At 39.2% G+C, this 20434-nt stretch overlaps 1 protein-coding gene across 1 annotated transcript in view; it reads left to right on the top strand.

The window, feature by feature from the left end:
• Positions 1-10970: 10970 nt before the first annotated feature.
• The window catches only part of samd10b (sterile alpha motif domain containing 10b), a 187659-nt gene continuing 178195 nt past the window's right edge, over positions 10971-20434 (top strand). Inside the window, exon 1 of the mRNA XM_062053743.1 lies at positions 10971-11139. Coding sequence (XP_061909727.1) covers positions 11127-11139 — 13 coding nt within the window. The 5' untranslated portion in view covers positions 10971-11126. The remainder of the gene's footprint in view (positions 11140-20434) is intronic.

The following is a 20434-nucleotide window of genomic DNA, read 5'->3' as shown; positions in this document are numbered from 1 at the left end:
GTATCATCGCCTCAGTTATGGAGTTTCGAGTGCTCCTGTGATATTTCAGTCTGTTATGGACCAGATTCTGCAAGGGATGGACCATGTGACATGTTTTTTGGACGACATTCTCATTACTGCTTCCTCGGAGGAGGAGCATTTGACAAGACTGGATAATGTTCTCACACGTTTGGAGAAACATGGCATCAGGGTGAAGCTATCAAAATGTCAGTTTTTCCAGAGCAGTGTCGTATATCTGGGACATCGCATTAATAAGACTGGGTTACATCCTACAGAAGAAAAGGTGACTGCCATAACAAATGCACCTGAGCCCACAAATGTAACAGAACTGAGGTCTTTCTTGGGCCTTCTGAACTATTACAGCAGATTCCTGCAAAACCCCTCTACTGTGCTCCAGCCGCTGCACAGCCTACTTAAAAAGGACTCAAAGTGGGTTTGGACTGTTGAATGTGCAAAAGCATTTGAAGATGCAAAGCAATTTCTGCTGCAGAACAAAGTGTTGGTACACTACAACACCCGCCTGCCACTGCGAATCGCATGTGATGCTTCGCCTTATGGAGTTGGGGCTGTAATTTCACATGTAACAGAAAATGGAGAAGAACGACCTGTTGCATTTGCCTCAAGGACACTCACTGAACCAGAAAGGAAATATGCCCAAATTGAAAAGGAGGCACTTGCTATCATTTTTGGAGTAAAGAAATTTCACAAATATCTTTATGGAAGGAAATTCACACTTATCACTGATCATAAGCCACTGTTGGCCATCCTGGGGCCAAAATCAGCAATTCCAACGTTGGCAGCATTAAGAATGCAACGCTGGGCACTTATTCTCATGGCGTACAATTATGAGATTGAGTATAAGAAGTCAGCTGATCATGCTAATGCGGATGCTTTGTCACGCCTACCCCGAGTAGGGATGAACAACACAGCAGAAGAGGGAAGTATCTTCTACTTTTCACACTTGGAGGAACTCCCTGTGTGTGCAAAAGACATTGAGAGTGCTACTTTTAAAGATTCTGTACTCGGTAAGGTGTGGAACTACACATTAAATGGCTGGCCGAGTTATGTGCAAGATGTAGCATTGAGGCCTTACTTTGTACGCAGACAGGAGTTATCGGCAGATCAAGGCTGCATTCTCTGGGGACAGCGAGTCATCATACCCCCAGGTTATCGACAAAGATTACTGGAGGATCTTCATCATGAACATCCGGGTATCTGCCGTATGAAGGCTCTTGCCCGCAGTTACCTTTGGTGGCCAGGCTGTGATGGTGAAATTCAAGAACTGGGGAACAAGTGCTCAGTCTGCCAAGCAGTACAGAAAATGCCAGCTGTGGCACCATTACATCCTTGGCGGTGGCCAGAAAGAGTGTGGCAAAGAATTCACATCGATTTTGCAGAAAAAGATAAACAGTATTTTTTGGTTGTCATAGATAGCCATTCAAAGTGGTTAGAGGTTTTTCCAATGTCCTCCACCACTTCTCACAACACCATTAAAGTGCTGCGCGGTCTGTTTGCATCGTATGGACTGCCAGAAGAGCTAGTTTCAGACAATGGCCCACAACTGGTGGCAAAAGAGTTTACTCAGTTCCTGGAGAGTAATGGAGTAAAACACACTGCTGTACCGGCTTACCACCCAGCATCAAATGGAGCAGCAGAGAGATCAGTACAAATCCTGAAACGGGCTCTAAGGAAGAATGTGCTGGAAGCAGACAGCAAGTCTTCCTTGCCACTCAATCACAGACTTGCAAATTTCCTTCTCATGTACCGCAGCACACCCCACACAGTGACGGGACATACTCCAGCTGAGTTATTCCTGAAACGCCAGTTGAGAACTCGTTTCAGTTTGCTCAAGCCGGAGCTTGCCAGACAGATAGAAGGAAAACAAGCAGCGCAGAAGCATCATCATGACAAAAGGGCTCCCCCTGTTCGCTTTTTCCTGGAGGGAGAGGTGGTTCGCATCAGAAATTTCAGGGGCGGAGTGGAAAAATGGATTCAAGCAAAAATACTGAAAAGACTGGGAACTGTCACTTACCTGATCCAAGAGGGACAGAGACAGCGCACAGTGCATGTGGATCACATGTTACCATGGCGAGAGAACATGGAGAGACTGCCAGTTATTTTGTCTCCACCAGTTGCAGAAAATGTACCATCAGTACAACTGGACAGTGCTGTTTCAGTTCCATCACCAGGACCATCAGTGAGTCAGACACAAACTAGTCTCATCACTGAACCGGATTCAAGGGCTGCTGAGTTGCCATCATCAGAACCCAGATCACCCACAACAAAAACCCCACCAGTGATCCGTAGGTACCCAGAAAGGTTTCGAGTACCACCAAAAAAACTGAATCTCTGAAGACAGTATAAAAATATGTGTTAAAGGTGTACAAATACTGTTTTTGTATAATACGTACGTTATTGTTGACAAATGAGGGTTAAGAGTTCAGTACTAAAAAAAAAAAAAGAATGTGGTTTCAGTACAGTTTTTTAAATTGAACTGCTGCATTTTTTGGTTGGGTTGTGTATTTCTTTTGAGTAATTTCTACATTTCTAAAAGGGGAGGAATGTAATAGAGTGATCTATGTTTGTCTGTTGCCATCTCCTGGTGAATATTGGCTATAGCGCACTGGGGTTACTTTTTAGTTGGCCAACGATTTACGTGGTGTTGCGCACCTGACGTCACGTGTGTTGAGTCTGTTCTGGAAGTCTACAGTAAAGAGACGTACTTTATCACCTCGCCTGTTTATTGCCTCCAACCCAATATATTACAACGCCCCCCCCCCCCTTCCCCCGCACGGTGCGCCCCCTCCCTTCCCGTATCATGACTCTTTTGGGACGTCACCACCAAAAAATCAACACAAGATGTCAAAACGGCCAAAACTGTCAGTGCCCAGGGAAGAAAAAAGAGAAAAGAAGAGGAGAAACGAGAAAAAGACAGAGGTATCAGGTAGGTAACGTTAGCCTACATGAAATTATTTGTCTGTTACAGAATGTGATAGTAACCTGGCTTTTTAGCATTAAGCTAATGTTACATGATTCGGCAATTGCTAATCAATAAATAGCTAGTTCTGTTTTAACGTCGGGTTAATATTGTGGAGGGAGCTAAATTGTTATGGAAAATAATAATGTAACGTTAGGTAATTACAGTACTCCCACCTTACATTCCTCAGGGACATTTGTATTAGATCTTTTAAGCAGGTGTTTTTTGTTTACATTGTTATTGCCTTCTGGTTAGCTAATGTTTGCCCTGCAGGTAATAGTCACTTAATTTTCCACCCCTTTATATATTAGGTATAGTTGTAAGCCTAGTTGTTAAAGTGCACATCATTAATGTTAATTAAGCAATATCACATGAGAGGGAATGCTGTTTTTTAATTTGAGCACTGCTGTGATTCGGTTAAAGATAATCATAACATAACATTCTCATATAATATATTATACTGTTACTTTGCATTCTGCTATTCAGCATTTCACTGTAATGATGACAATAACATTCTCATATAATACGTTAATTTGCTTTCTTTAAGTAAAAAAAAAGGTCAAAGACAAAGCTATTCGGTTTCTTGTGAGTATATACACTTCACTGCCGATGTGGGGGGGGGGGGGGGGGGGGGGGGCGCCACCTAAAATCTTGCCTAGGGCGCCAGATTGGTTAGGGCCAGGCCTGGGTAATGGGTCCCATTTTTATAGCCTTTGGTATGACTCGGCCGGGGTTTGAACTCACGACCTACCGATCTCAGGGCGGACACTCTAACCACAGATTAAACCTTTTTGAGGAGCACTACACTGTTGCCAACTCTCTTTGCTTCCTGCAATTGCCGCAACATCCTGACCGTGACATTCACTACCTCATGACAGACATGGGCACTTAAATGGGAATGGGAGTTTGTGCTGCAGGCACAACTTTTGATGACCTACTACTTCTACTAGTGGTGTTTTTCTTTTCTTTTGAAATGCCACCCAAACATTTTGCACCATTGGTGAGGTGCCCCCCAAAATGCGGCATGTTTTTAATGAGTGGACTTTGTTGGAATAACCCTCAACCAGTTGAGTCAATGCATTAGTGCCCAATCAGATCTTGATGCAACATTATTTTCCCAGCATTTGTTTATTTTTAATACAGACAATTAATTAAATTGTGACAGGAATATTTATAACTAAAACTAGTTTATTAATGCTTGAGTTGTATTGGAGCAATTGCTCTTTTACACGTGACACTCCCGGGACTCTAGAATTTTTGGGAAATCAGATTGAAAATGCACTGCAAATAAAATAATGTCCATCATGGAGGTAATATGGTTGTTAAAACAACAAAAAAACACAGAGTAAGATTTTTGCACAGTAGAGCAGTGTCGACAAAAGCATTGTTGATCTACAGGGAAGCAACTTAAAAATCGAACTACACATGGAAGCAAAATATAGATTATTTAACTATTAACGCAATTACAGGTGGAGAAATATGAATGAGAATAATTCACTAAATCTTATATATGCTCTAAGTAGTACTGTCAGATGATGATTTTTTTTTTAAATCAGATCAATCACACTTTTGAATTTGAAATAATCATGATTAATCACAGTAAAATTCTTATTTACATGATTTAAATTAATTTAAAAATAGACCCCAATATTTTTACGCAAATGCAATTTTATTGCCAGAATGTCATACAGGAACATTTTTAAGTGTTTTACATAAACCTGGTAACAGTTTTATCTAAAGTCCTGTCTGGGTTTATTTTGAAGTGAAATTTTCCAGCGAGCGAACCGGTCAGAGTCTCCTCACTCGTCTTTGCACTGCTTTGCATTGAACTGATCACTGACAACTGATAACAACACTGATTTTAGGTAGCCGTCTACGTGTAAGGTAAAGGAGCATGCACGCTCAAAAAAAATTGCATGATTAGTCTGCAACTATAGATGATTAGTGCAATATATTTTGGAGATGAATCGCAAAATATTTTTGACAGTCCTAGGATTTGTGACTAAAAATCTTTTTTTTTTTTTTAAGAAACATTTCAATGTGGATCTTCTACTTTACCTAAACTTGCGTAATTGCTTGACATGATGAAAAGAAGAAAAACTGGAAGAAAAATAAAATTAAAATTAAAAACGCCACTGCCCTCATTCTCACCTCTTTAAGGTCTTTTAGGGATGGTCTCTTGGTGCACTGATACTGAGCAGTCTGCCAACATCTGAATGCCAAGAGAATCAATTACCTGGGGTTATGGTGAGATTATACTAACAAAGACCTGATCACCACTTGCTCCCAAAAGCTCCTCTTTGAAGTGAAGCTCAGCTGCCAGCTGGAAAATATAGTGGGCGGCCAGATTTAAACATTTCTGGAAAAACATCTGTTTAATTTATAGTGAACAAAAGTCACATGATGGGTATAGGTGTTAGACACGCACCAATTTTTTTTTTTAGCATTGTCAAGATGCCTTGAAGCAATGCATTAAACTAGACTGTATTTATATTATTCACATCTGAATAATGCTGTATAATAGACTGTATTTATATTATTCACAAGTAAAAAATACCTACCGGTAAGTGTTTATTGTTTATTGTGAGCGAACTGTGGTGCTGAATTTCCCCCAGGGATCAATAAAATACTTTCTATTCTATTCTAAACTCGAAATGTTTTGGTATGTATCTCATTTAGTACACAAGTATTTGTCTAGCACCAATCGCTCTGACATGCGTCTATTAGTGCATATCTGAATGATTGTGTTATGCGTGTATGCTTGCATGAATGTGTGAATATCTGAGTGTATTTCTACACTTTTGAGTCAGAGGGTGATGCTGACACATCTTCTGTGCACTAGCATCCAGGTTTTGTGGCAATTATGGGTCCTAGAATACGTATTTGACCAAGGCTGCAACCTGCACAAATAAAATGACCTAGTTTATATTGTAGCTGCCAGAGAACAATTATACAACACGATGGTTTCTCTATGACAAGTTTAGGTGAACTTCCAAAGGCTATGACACTCATCAAAGATGGACATTTTTCCACCTTGATGTAACTCTAAAAACAAACAAACAAGCAAGCATTGATGTTTATTCACGTATTTTCCAATTCCAATTCATAAAAGCACATTTAAAAGATGTCTTTGAGGAAACAGAGACAGATGGACTGTTTGTATGTTTCCCCAGTGTTGTTGTTTTCTCCCGCCAACCAAAAAAGGGACAGCTGAGGTTGTTGTCGATTTTTACAGCACTTACCCATTTGTGGGTCACACCCCATCTATTGCAGGGCAAATGTCCCTTAGTAGAGTCACGCATCATCATATCTCCTGGCGAGTGCATAATTGATAGTTATCAAGCTTTAACATACGGTGGTTTATTTAAGTAGTTACTATTACACTTCTTTGACGGTTAAACATGTTAAAATGTTTTTCAAAACTTTCCCCATACAAGTGTACAGTTAGTGGTTTCACATAATGGCATTTGACCCTGGAACAGATAAATTACATTAAAAAAAAATCATATTGCAGCGGCAAATATTTATTTTAAATATGAACACATTGGTATGGTATGATTTATTTGTTTCAAACATGCTTAGCAAGTTAAATTAGGGAACATCATTTGGCTACATTTGCACAATTCAACATATCGGAAAAGTAGTACAGGAAGAAGACTACAGTACCTTTTCTCTACGTCTATTACTGGCAATAGATTCACATCACCATAACTTTTACATTATGTAAATGTTTTGTAAATGATATGTTTATTTTTGTTTGTACTTTCTGTGTGAAAGAAAGGAGGGTATTGAAAAAATATCAATGAGAAAATTGGAGTTAAAAGGGCACTATGTATATATATATATATAAAAATAATGTCTTGGTTTAACTCTTATCTTACTGACAGGATGCAGTGCGTCTCCCATAACAATGTGACCTCGGACTATGTCAAGGTAACGTGCGGAGTTCCCCAGGGTTCGGTTCTTGGCCCTGCACTCTTTAGTATTTACATGCTGCCGCTAGGTGACATCATACGCAAATACGGTGTTAGCTTTCACTGTTATGCGGATGACACCCAACTCAACATGCCCAATGGATGTCCGCTAACTTTTTGCAACTCAACGCTAAGAAAACGGAGATGCTGATTATCGGTCCTGCTCAACACCGACATCTATTTAATAATACCACCTTAACATTTGACAACCAAACAATTAAACAAGGCGACTCGGTAAAGACTCTGGGTACTATCTTCGACCCAACTCTCTCGTTTGAGTCACACATTAAGAGTGTTACTAAAACGGCCTTCTTTCATCTCCGTAATATCGCTAAAATTCGTTCCATTTTGTCCACAAGCGATGCTGAGATCATTATCCATGCGTTCGTTACATCTCGTCTCGATTACTGTAACGTTTTATTTTCGGGCCTCCCTATGTCTAGCATTAAAAGATTACAGATGGTACAAAATGCGGCTGCTAGACTTTTGACAAAAACAAGAAAGTTTGATCATATTACACCTATACTGGCTCACTTGCACTGGCTTCCTGTGCACCTAAGATGCGACTTTAAGGTTTTACTACTTACGTATAAAATACTACACGGTCAAGCTCCTGCCTATCTTGCCGATTGTATTGTACCATATGTCCCGGCAAGAAATCTGCGTTCAAAGAACTCCGGCTTATTAGTGATTCCCAGAGCCCAAAAAAAGTCTGCGGGCTATAGAGCGTTTTCTATTCGGGCTCCAATATTATGGAATGCCCTCCCGGTAAAAGTTAGAGATGCTACTTCAGTAGAAGCATTTAAGTCTCATCTTAAAACTAATTTGTATACTCTAGCCTTTAAATAGACTCCCTTTTTAGACCAGTTGATCTGCCGTTTCTTTTCTTTTCTTTTCTTTTCTACTCTGCTCCGGGGTGGACCGCTAGCCTGTTCATCGGATGGGGACATCTCTACGCTGCTGACCCGTCTCCGCTCGAGATGGTTCCTGCTGGCCCCACCATGGACTGGACTTTCGCTGATGTGTTGGACTTTCACAATATTATGTCAGACCCACTCGACATCCATTGCTTTCGGTCTCCCCTAGAGGGGGGGGTTACCCACATATCCTCTCCAAGGTTTCTCATAGTCATTCACATTGACGTCCCACTGGGGTGAGTTTTCCTTGCCCGTATGTGGGCTCTGTACCGAGGATGTCGTTGTGGCTTGTACAGCCCTTTGAGACACTTGTGATTTAGGGCTATATAAATAAACATTGATTGATTGATTGATTGAAAAAAATAAAATTTGTATATATATATATATATATATATATTAGGGTTGTGAACGATAAACCGATGCGACCGAGTATTCGGTTCAACAAGTGAGCGATTAGATTGCATCGGTAGCAGACTCCTCAATCAATGCGAATAATCCATGAATTCCTAGCTGAATCGGTTATAGAGTCATGGATCGGTTATCGCGAGACTTTGTATGGGTTGGCTAGATTACAATATGCGTCAGAGTCTCTAAAACAACGCGAGAGCTGAAGCTTCTCGCCAAACGCGGTAGCCGCCTAGCTGGTATTAGCACGAGTGATAAACAAGAGACAACACGGAAAATGAATGTGGAGGAGAACGAAAGCGTCAGTCTGACCGAAGGTGATAATGGACCGAGAAAGATTTTCAAAAAACCCACTACAGTGGTGGAAAGAGCAGCAGGACTTGCCACTGCTGTCATCTCTCGCTAAAAGATGCTGCATCCCGGTGTTGTGCCGGGAAACGCACCCCTGCCGTAAAATGCACCCCCTGACGCGGGAGCGCGCTGACGTCACTCGTTTCGAAAAGTATATCTAAACTCGGCTGTAATGACCGAAGTGGCTGAAATCGCCTCTTTTAAATCGCCTCTTTCGGCATAAAAAAGTACATAAAGTGAAATAATCCAAGTTTTCTTTACTTGTGGATGGATTAAAAATTATGAGCCTTTAATGATTTCGCCGCCATTCAAGTGGCTGAAATCGCCTCTTTCGGCATCAAAAAGTACATAAAGTGAAACACACGGAATCTGAACGTGTGTTCAGTACTGCGGGAGACATTGTTTCCACAAAACGTAGTCTGCTCAATCATGAGCATGTGGATCAGTTGATTTTCCTTAAAAAAAATCTGCCCTCCAAAAAAACAGAGGACAGTGATGATGAAAATGCACAGGCATAGTGTAGTGAACTACTGCTTTTTGACCTGGGAAACGGTACCTCACACACAGTAGTTTGATTTTTCTTTTTACATATGTATTTATTTTCTCTATTATTTTACACAAAGCACTTGTCACTGTGCTCATTGTTGCCACATTTTGAGATGTGTTATAGGTGTGTAACTTGTTTACATTGTAATGTTGCACCTTTGTTACCTACCTATAGTGTTCATTGTTACCTAGCTCTAGTGTTCAAAACACTATATGCTCAGGTTGAAATATTAAATCTTTGTTACCTACCTCTAGTGTTCAAAACTATGCTCAGGCTGAAATATTGCACTTTGTTGTTACTATTCTGTGCTACTTTTACCTCTGGAGTTTCCATCCTACAATTCAGCCAGAATTTTTTTGGTCCATATGTCTAAAGATAAATACATTGACATGTGATTTTGTTGTTCTGTTTTTTTGCCAGTGCCATAAAGCCACAATGCTTGGGGATTTGGAGTCTTGAATATTAACCGTCAAATCGAATCGTATCGTTCGGAATTGAATCGAATCGGTCTGTAATAAAAGGATATCGTTTTTGAATCGAATCGTAACCTGTGTATCTAGATGCATATCGAATCGTTTATCAGAGAGAGATGTGCAACCCTAATATATATATATGTATATGTATATATATATATATATATATATATATATATATATATATATATATATATATATATATATATATATATATATATATATATATACATATATATATATATATCCTCTTGTGTTTTTTCCTGACGTAACATATATCCCGCACTGAGCACTGTATAACAGATAAAGCACAGAAACCTCTACCATATATATATATATATATATATATATATATATATATATATATATATATATATATATATATATATATATATATATATATATATATATATAAATATATATATATATATATATATATATATATATATATATATATATATATATATATATATATATATATATATATATATATATATATATATATATATATATATATATATATAAAAATAGGGCAGTATGTAGGGCTGTCAAATGATACATTTTTCAATTCAGATTAATCACACCTAATTTGGATGAATCGTGATTAATCACAGATTAAAAAAAACAACAAAACACCCCAATATTTTGACTCAAATGCAATTTTATTGTCAGAATGTTAGACAGGAACATTGTTTGATCTAGATATCAACTTGGTAACAACAAACACTTGCTAAAAGTAAATAATTATATATATATATATATATATATATATATATATATATATATATATATATATATATATATATATATATATATATATATATATATATATATATATATATATATATATATATATATATATATATATATATATATATATATATATATATATATATATATATATATTAGTTGGTAAGAAAAGATTAAGTACTTTATTGACACATATTATTTCCAGGCTTTTGTGGTCTACATAAAAAGATGCGACCGGCTAGATCTGGCCCCCGGGCTTTAGTTTGACAACAGTAATTTAATTTATTTATGGAGTATTAATTGTTACCAGTATTCATGTCATTCACTTTAAGGGCGTTCATTAGTCATGACAGCTCATTTTAAATTAACTTAACTTAAAGACAATATATTTATACATTAGACTTTTGCATAATGTTAGCCACGTTCTTCTTGAAGAAATAACATCTTTCAGACAGAAATGAAAATGAAAATAGAGAGAGTGACCTCAGTCTGTGGTCCATCAGGTGCTGAGGAGAGGGGCGGAGCTTAAGGGTTTGCCGCTTCACGAGTGCCGGGTGCTGGCTTCCTTGACAACAAATGGTCGTGGGTAGCGAAAGTGTGTGGTCCTGCCCCGGTCTTTAGAGGACCTCTTCTTCGTTATTCGTCTGACTGCCCGAACATTTCCTTGCTCCGGCAGCGGAATGGAAGAACCCTGGTGACAGCACCACGGACAGACCCACGCTGAGACCGAGGATGGCGGTGGACGGTGAGCACGCTTTGTCTTGACGTGACCCAATACTTTTTCTTAGTACACACGGATGACAGAAATTATATTTATTCCATATACCAAATGGGAAAGCGTAAAAAACTGGAAAATAGTTGTAGATAATGTATTTTGTCTTCAGTTTTGCCTTTTTGTATATTTGTTGTTTTGTGTCCATTAGCACTTTTTCTCTTGAAATGTATAAATTATCCGTATGTGACGTTATCACATGCTACTTTCATGAAATTATTTTCACTGTTGGTTTTGTTCTGCACTTGTTATATCTGCCTGAAATTCGCCATTGTATGGCAGCTTTTAAATTAAATACCGCCTGCCTCCTCTGAACACATTACATGCAGTATTTAGTTGAGGAAAACAATAATGAGGTGGCTTTTATTTATTTTATTCACATTCTTTTTGTTTGGCTGTAAAAAGAGATCAAGCATTGTAAGGAGATGCACATTTTTGGGTAAACGGATGAGCTCATACCAGAAGATTGGCTTTTTTTTTTATGTAGTCAGTTTTTATAGCCATGCCAAACTTCTTTATGTGATTCAATATTTCAGATTGACACAGAACCCTATATTATTTATATTTTAACAGTTCTAACCTCAAGACAACTTCCGATTACCTGGTCATCAAAACAAAAATGATATATTTAGTAATTTTATGTTGAATTAAATAAATATTATACTTGCTTATGTGACTGGTGCCAGCTGGTGTGACAGCACAGGCTTTTGGCTTGTTGCTTAGTGCTCTCGTCCTCAATCTGAAGCCCCTGGTCCGATCCCTGGGCAGTGTAAAGGGTTGACCCATTGGTTACACATACAACAAGGAGAAGGGCATATCAAACATTGTCATGGTAACCCTGCATCACCTTCAATAATGATAGACCAGCAGTGATAGTTATGTTTTCTTTAGTAAGTGTATGATTTAAGGGGCTGTTTGCAATTTGCTCAAAGTTACATTTTTCAAACCAAAGAATACAACACCACCACCATTTTTCCATTCGTGGTTTGACAGAACATTTGTATTTTTAAAGGGTCTATTTTTCCACAATAACTAATTAAATTGAATACAAATTGGTCCAGGGAATTATCTAGCATTCAGGCCTGTCGCTCACCACTGTCTCGTCCACAAGTACACAAAGGGAGTGTGTGCACGTTAAAAAAAACAGTCTCAGAAAAGCTAACGATTAACTAACAATTTGTAGTCATGTTATTGTTATGATAGAATATATATTCAATGATAGCTAACGCTAGTTGCTAAACTTTGCTATATCACTATCATTAGCCAACATAATTAATGCACACGCGCGTGTGTTATAGACTAGTATAATTTATGTCAATATCTGCTAAAAGTCAGAAGTCGAATGAAGGTGTATAATGCTAACAACACTCTGGAAAGCTAAAACCCTATGGGTATCCACATAAATGTGGCAAACCAATTTAACCAATTTTTAGCAGCCAGTCCTAGTTTTCCTATTTTGGTACACGCTGTATCTCAAACACATGACCATTTGATCCAGAAGCTTGATGTCTTTACATTCAAATCGAAGTCATACTTTGAAACAATAGGGGAGCTACGCATAAAACAATACTCGATGCAATAATGATATTAACTTACATTATGCCGTACAGTGTTTCCCACAGACCGGCTACTAATTTGTGGCGGTGTAGGCGTGTCAAAATAACGTCAATGGCCTGTCAATGGGCTAGTCCAGGGGTCGGCAACCTTTACCACTCAAAGAGCCATTTTGGCAGGTTTCACAAATTAAAGAAAATAATGGGAGCCACAAAAAAAAAATTTAAATTTAAAATGAAAAACACCGCATACAAAGCTTAAATGCTTTGTGCTATGTTAACCAGGGGTCTCAGACACACGCACTGGCACGCACTATAATGTGGAAATTTGATGTTAGTGCGGCCCGCGAGTTTTGAATGAATGGCGCTGGATAGCGTCATACTTGCCAACCCTCTCATTTTTCCCGGGAGACTACCGGATATCAGGGCGTAATGGCACTGCTTTTGGTGCCCTCTTCAGTCTGCCCAAACAGTGTACCTGCTCGACCACATGTACAATGCAGTTTCGGCTTGCTCACGTAAGTGACAGCAAGGCGTACTAGCTCAGCAGCCACACAGCTTACACTGACGGTACCAATACCCAGAATCCCATGCAACCCTAACTCTTCCGCGCAACCAACGCACGGAGAGGGGGGGGGTTGATGTGTGGGGGGATTTGGTGGTAGCGGGGGTGTATAATGTAGACCGGAAGAGTTAGGGCTGCATGGGATTCTGGGTATTGGGTGTGTTGTGTTTATGTTGTGTTACAGTGGGATGTTCTCCAGAAATGTGTTTTTCATTCTTTTTTGGTGTGGGTTCACAGTGTGGCGCATATTTGTAACGTAACAATGTTAAAGTTGTTTGATACGGCTACCGTCAGTGTAAGCTGTGTGGCTGATGAGTAAGTATGCTTTGCTGTCTCCTATGTGTGCAAGTAAAAGCTACATACAACATGTGGCCGGACTGGCACATTGTTTGTAAATGCTATAGAGGACAATTATTGCAGTGCAATTAGGGCACTTCCTTTATATAGTAATTAGAGTGTAAATATGATTATATTTCCCCTGGGTGTTATCTATGAGAGGCACTGAGATCCACAAGTCTCCTGGGAAAATCGGGGGGGTCGGCAAGTATGTAGCTGAGCCGCATCAGAGTGGTCAAAGAGCCGCATGCGGCTCCGGAGCCGCGGGTTGCCGACCCCTGGGCTAGTCCATTGTATGTTAGTATTAAGCTAGTGGCATAAGAGACACCCTTTATCCTGTATGGTTGCATTGCTTTACTTCAGTTCATACCAAGTTGTATTGTTGATTTAACATGATTTCTACATGTATGTGCACTTCATGTGTTTATTATTGTACTTTCCTTTGTGTGCTTAGTTTTACTGCAACTAATTTCATTGTGTAGACCAGGGGTCCTCAAGTACAAATCTTGAAGGTCCACAAATGTTATTTTGAAACAGGCTCGGTCCGTTTATTATCGGTCAAACTTTTATAGTAGCAGGAGGTAGGTAGTAGTTTAACATTTTCTTAAAATTAACAAAAAAAAAAAAAAAATCCAATAAAATACATGAAAGATTTTCTTTGAAAGAAAAATAAATAAGAACTTAAATAAAATAAATATTTCAGTACGTCTGGTAGCTGTGGCATCAGAGAGTGGGATTTGATTTATTTAAGCTGTCATTTCCTCCTTTTCTTTGCCTTCAAACATGGCACCCATCACTTCATCCATCCATCCATCCATTTTCTACCGCTTGTCCCTTTTGGGGTCGCGGGGGGTCACTGGAGCCTATCTCAGCTTCAGTCAAGCATTATTGAATAATTTCTGCACCAGAGAATGGGTTCTTGTGTTTGCCCAAAACCCATGCCACTCTGAGTGAACACTCTGTTGCTATTTGTTGTTGTGTCATAGATTTAACAAAAATCTTGCTTGATGTTTCATATGAATTTTTCAGCCTCGTGATTTCTTTTTTTCTTAGCTCGGAATCATGAGGAAATGTCTCTTCAAATTCGCGGTGCTCTTTCAGATAGTGACGTTTCAGACGGCGTGGCAAAGTTGGTAGAGTGGCTGTGCCAGCAATCGGAGGGTTGCTGGTTACTGGGGTTCAATCCCCACCTTCTACCATCCTAGTCACGTCCGTTGTGTCCTTGGGCAAGACACTTCACCCTTGCTCCTGATGGGTGCTGGTAGCGCCTTGCATGGCAGCTCCCGCCATCAGTGTGTGAATGAATGGGTGAATGTGGAAATACTGTCAAAGCGCTTTGAGTACCTTGAAGGTAGAAAAGCGCTATACAAGTATAACCCATTTATCCTTATTTAATTATTTTCACTTTTCACCAGCGCAACAGTACTGTTGCATATTAGACACATTGGTCTGGTACTTGCAGTAGGTAGGATGAAAACATATTGCTCTGTCCATTCTTCCTTGAAACGTCGGTTTTCCCTGTCCACCTTTCTTTTACCAGCCTGAGCCAACTTGGAGCATGCCATTGTGATTTGATTCACATTCAGTGACTGACGAGTGAACAGTTAGCGAAGTAGCGAAACGAGACAACTGTATGCCTGCAGCGAAAGGTTCCATGCATGTGGCATGAGCGCTGTATGACCCAGGTGGTAACAGCCTATCAGCGCGTCGTTGTGATAGAGATGACAACCCATACTGTGATTGGCTGATTCCGCAGCCAATCAGAGTGGCGTTCTCTCGCTCTCATTCCGTCTCTCTCTCTTTCTCTCTCTGAGAGAGAGAGAGAGAGACGGAGAAGTGTAAACGAAACGTGGAGATATTTGATATTTGACTAAAAACAACAAATAATGTTGACTTGCGCTAGCGATAACTCAAAGATAAATACAATTATTATATTTTTTTATAAAAATTATAATTATAAAAAAAAAAAAAAAAAAAATATATATTTTATTTTTTTTACTATAATTCGTGCTGGGTCCGGACGGACACGTCGCTGGGTCCGGACATGGACCGCGGTCCGCCTGTTGAGGATCCCTGGTGTAGACTATCAAACAACCGAGTGGGAAGTTTTTAATCTCTAATTTAAAGGAGTTTTTACCCATCGTTCAAGCTAAATTCCAGCATCGAGGTAGGGCAAATTATATGTTATTAAACCAGGGGTGTACTGTAGAAAGTTCACATTCCCATACATTGGCAACTGTAGAATGTATTGGAAACACTGTTGAACACCGATATACATTTTTCATTCATGAGTATTTAGTGTTTGTGTGTGTTCTTGCGTATGGAGATTTTACTACAACTACAACCAATTTTACACACAACTCTGTGGAGAGGTGGATCCCAGCGAATGAAGCAGCCAATACATTTTGTTTTTAAGGTTTACTATTGTGTAAATTTCCTCTGTGTCCTGTGATTGATTGGTAACCATTCCAGGGTATACCCTCTCATTTTGCTTAAAGTCAGCTGGGATAAGCTCCAGCTCACCCATGACCCTTTTAAGACAAACTGTATAGAGGAAAGGAATTGACCTGTACGCTGTCTGTATTTGCTAATATATTACGTACATTGCGTACGTTGTTTACGTAAGTGAGTTGAAAAATAAAGCTAACATAGAGCCACGTCTCTACTTAACAGCCACGTCTCTACTTAACAGCCATAAAAATATTGGAACCCTCGCAAATATATTGCACTATACAGGTATATATTCATTCATACATTATATTGCTTTAATTAATTTTCAGGTAAAAAACACAAATTTTTAAGGTGTGGCAACTTTTATTTTATTTTGTAGTAGTAGTAGTAGCAACTTTCTTGTTCATTTATGGAATCCGGTAAACTTCCTCTGTTTTCACTTTATTGAACTGTGCATGCAAGTGACGTCGAGGCCACATTGGGGCCACATTGGGGCCTGTGCACGTTTACAATGGAGTTTAGATCACAGTTTACTTGCAGTGTAAGAGTCACCTAGAAAAAGATCAGATTTTGAAAAAATCTGATTTGGACCTGCAGTGTCAAAAGTCATTTAGGGTTTCTGACACACAAGTGTAAACATATTACAAACATTCTCTGCATTTTCATATGGACAAACAATGGATGTTTTTCACGTGCTCCCAATCTCACAGTTATAGCGGATAATTGAGTATCATTGCCATTGATATTCAAATAAACTGATGAAATACATTGTTGCCGGCTGCAATCCCTTATTGTTTGCTTCTTGGTTATTTACAGAAGGTGTAATTCGTCATGTCTTTGTTAAAACTACTCAGGATATTTGTCATAGCTGAGATAACCAGCCATGGCCAATGTCCAGTGTGTATACTAAGGATAGCCCCATCCCTTATTCACAGCAGGAATTGCCATGTTTGTGTAGAGTTGTGCTGATGTCTCCAGTCCAATATGCTGGCCTGGCCATGCTCAGCATGAGGCTTTCCGAGATCTCGCGCTGTTCTTCAGAATTAATGTCGGCTTCTTTCTATTCATATACAGCTAGACATATGTAACACACACACACACACACACATGCACACACACACACACACACACACACACACACGCACACGCACACGCACACGCACACGCACACACACACACACACACACACACACACACACACACACACACACACACACACACACACACACACACGCACATACACAAGTTGTGCTCACCACCAGCCTGACAGCCCAGCATGGACAGGAGCACAGCTTGATCTTAGTGCAAAAGCAACCCATCTATTTATCTCCACCTGCCCTAAGTCTCTGTGTGCATAAAGCTAAAACACACACTGTCCAAAAGTATCAATCAATCAATGTTTACTTATATAGCCCTAAATCACGAGTGTCTGGGGCTGCACAAGCCACAACGACATCCTCGGCTCACATCCCACATCAGGGCAAGGAAAAACTCAACCCAATGGGACAATGAAAAACCTTGGAGAGGACCGCAGATGTGGGGACCCCCCATGGGTGGGAAGATGGAGATAGGCAGGGTGTTAGTTTAACAGACAAACACACACTTTATTGCTTTCTTGGTGTGCCTTACGTCACCTGCTGGGAATGTCCATTTGGCAAATCCAACACTTAGTACGTTTACATTCACTAAAGAAATTACATATGGCGTGAATTGACTTGAAATCAGCTTCTAAAGGGGTCATATTATGATTTTTTTCCCAACATTTAAAATACTTCCTTGTAGTCTACATAACACGTAATGGTGGTTCTTTGGTCCAAATTTTGCAAAGTTTATGTTTTACAAACCTTTTTCAGGCCACTTTCTGACCGTCTCTTCAGGATGCGCCGTTTTGTGGGCAGTCTTTTTTGCGTGCCTCAACTTTGACAGCGTCTTCTCCCCGCCAGCCATGTGGTAGTTTTTAGCGCTTCCATTTTGAGTCTACTGACAGATGTAAGTTAGAACTATACACTATTTTGTATTAGAAATGGCAACAGCAGAGGATGCATGTGGATGTATGAGCCAGTCTGCTCCACAACCAGAGAAAAGAGAAAAAGAAGGAGCTTATTGACTATGCTGTCGGACTACATTGGCATACGCGCAAAGATATACGGGTACATTTATACCATAAATGAAGATATGCGCTGACGTCACAGGGCATTAGCAAATTCCAGGCAGCTCGTTTTTAGAAAGTATGAAGGAATGCAATATTATTTTATAAATATCTCTGCCATGCCTCAATGGTTTGATTGAACATTTTTGGGATTTATTAGGATCTCAAATCCACAAAAGCAGGTACCATCAGGTAAAAAATGTTGGTTTTGCATAATAGGTTCCCTTTAAAACCCATGTAAAGGCCTTAATTAGATAACGTTGGACTTTGTAAAGATCAGATTAACATACCAAGATCATGCGATTCGAAACCCGTTCCCTTCCTTTAATCTGAGAGCGTTCCATCCGCCAGTGTCAGTGGAGGATTATGACACCGCTCCTACCAACATTAAACTCACCAGTGAAGAAGACAAAGCTAGAGGGAGGGAAACTGCTTACACCAACAAAGCTCCAAATTAAAGATCCAGAAGCTGAAATCAGTCAACATTTTAAAGCATTTGACCAAATAAAAGCCGACCCGTTTATTAAGTGTCAGAATGTTCTCGAAGAAGACAGTTTTTATATGTGACATGACCACTAAGCTCATTCAGATGTGTGAAACGTATCACACAGCCATATTCGAACACCAACACATTGTTGTACTCACGAACAATGCTGCAACTAACGATTATCTTGATAGTTGATTAGTCAACGATTATCTTAACGATTAGTCGACTAATCAGAAAATTTAAATGCTCGCGTATCACAGATGTACTGCCATACAAACAAGGTCCGCTTTGCAAAATGAGCAAGGTATTCATGTTTTTAACCGGAATAAGAGGAAACTTTACATGTTATCACTGGTGTTGTTTTTGCGATTGACCCAGTGATGACGTCACGACTATTGTCGACAAAATAATTGTCGGCGACAAATCTTATTGTCGACTAATCGTTGCAGTCCTACTCACGAATGCGATAGAATTAAAACAGAATACAAATGTTTTTCGTTAGTCAGTGACAGACCACAAATATATCTGGTAGATAACATAAAGCATATTGTCTGCCTCTCAATTAATATATTTCAGTGAGAGAGAAAAACATCGAAAAGTAGCATTGTTAATTATACTTTGTTTTGTGACATAAAAGTGTTATGTCCAAATACTACATTGTAGACAATGTGATTGACATATAATCCAGCAGTTAAAAATAATTCACTGCATAGCAAAAAGTTAGTATCTAAATATTCAAAGCAATTCATCACAGTGGCAATTTTTTCAATTCCTGTGAGGATCACCATAATCTCAAAAACCAAAGATGTCATTTTTAAACACATATTAACACATCACTAACAACACGAACGAGCTGAGGAAAGTTATAGTATCTGTTAGACTTGAGACCTTATGCTAGTGTTAACTATTCGCCTGTAGCCTGCTCATCCTTCACCCACAATCATGTCTGAAATGACCTTAATCGTCCCCTAAAGTGCGGGAGGCACTCAGCATTTGGCCAACAGTTGTATTAAATAGTATGTGTAAATAAGGTCTTCACATACACAGGTACAAATAGAAGAAACCAATGTATCTGTAAAATTTGACTAATTTTGTGCATGAAAACGTTGTGACTGACTTTAAATGGCTTTTTGTCCTCTGTCGTAAACCATGATATGGTGAAAATCTATGAACCCTTTCACTTGCAGATCTTGTGCATGCATTTTAAAGAACGTGCAAGCCGTTGACTAACCGCCCCCCACCTCTACTCACAGCACGCTGTTTGTCACTCAGATTAATGTGCAGAGATGTATAATATTGTTGAACTCATACATGCATGTATGCAACCTTCTGATTCCCACAGCTGGCCCACCTGGCTCAATTATGTAATTCATTTATTTATTTTTTATTAGAGCAAAATAAAGATGCAGTGGACATAGTCCGAAAATGGTGCTTGTATGGTGTGGTGTGCCCTAATGATAGTAGATAAAAGTTAATACGTCATGGATCCCTCGATCAGATATTTGAATATTTTAGGGGTGACACATACTGTATAACATTTGTTTCACAGACAATTGCTTTCAAAACAAAAGGAGGTGTTAAACTTCTCACATATGTCCTGGCACTGCGAATAGATACACTTCCACATATGTGCCGTCCCTCCTCTTTTATTGCTCTGATACTACTCCCAAAATCCAAACTAACTCTAAAATACAGAGCCCAACATTTCCCAAATGACTTCTACATGT

This window comes from Entelurus aequoreus, linkage group LG07, assembly GCF_033978785.1.
Source record: "Entelurus aequoreus isolate RoL-2023_Sb linkage group LG07, RoL_Eaeq_v1.1, whole genome shotgun sequence".
NCBI classification, from domain to species: domain Eukaryota; kingdom Metazoa; phylum Chordata; class Actinopteri; order Syngnathiformes; family Syngnathidae; genus Entelurus; species Entelurus aequoreus.
Note: the sequence above shows the minus strand (reverse complement) of the source record. Positions and strands in the feature narration are given on the sequence as shown.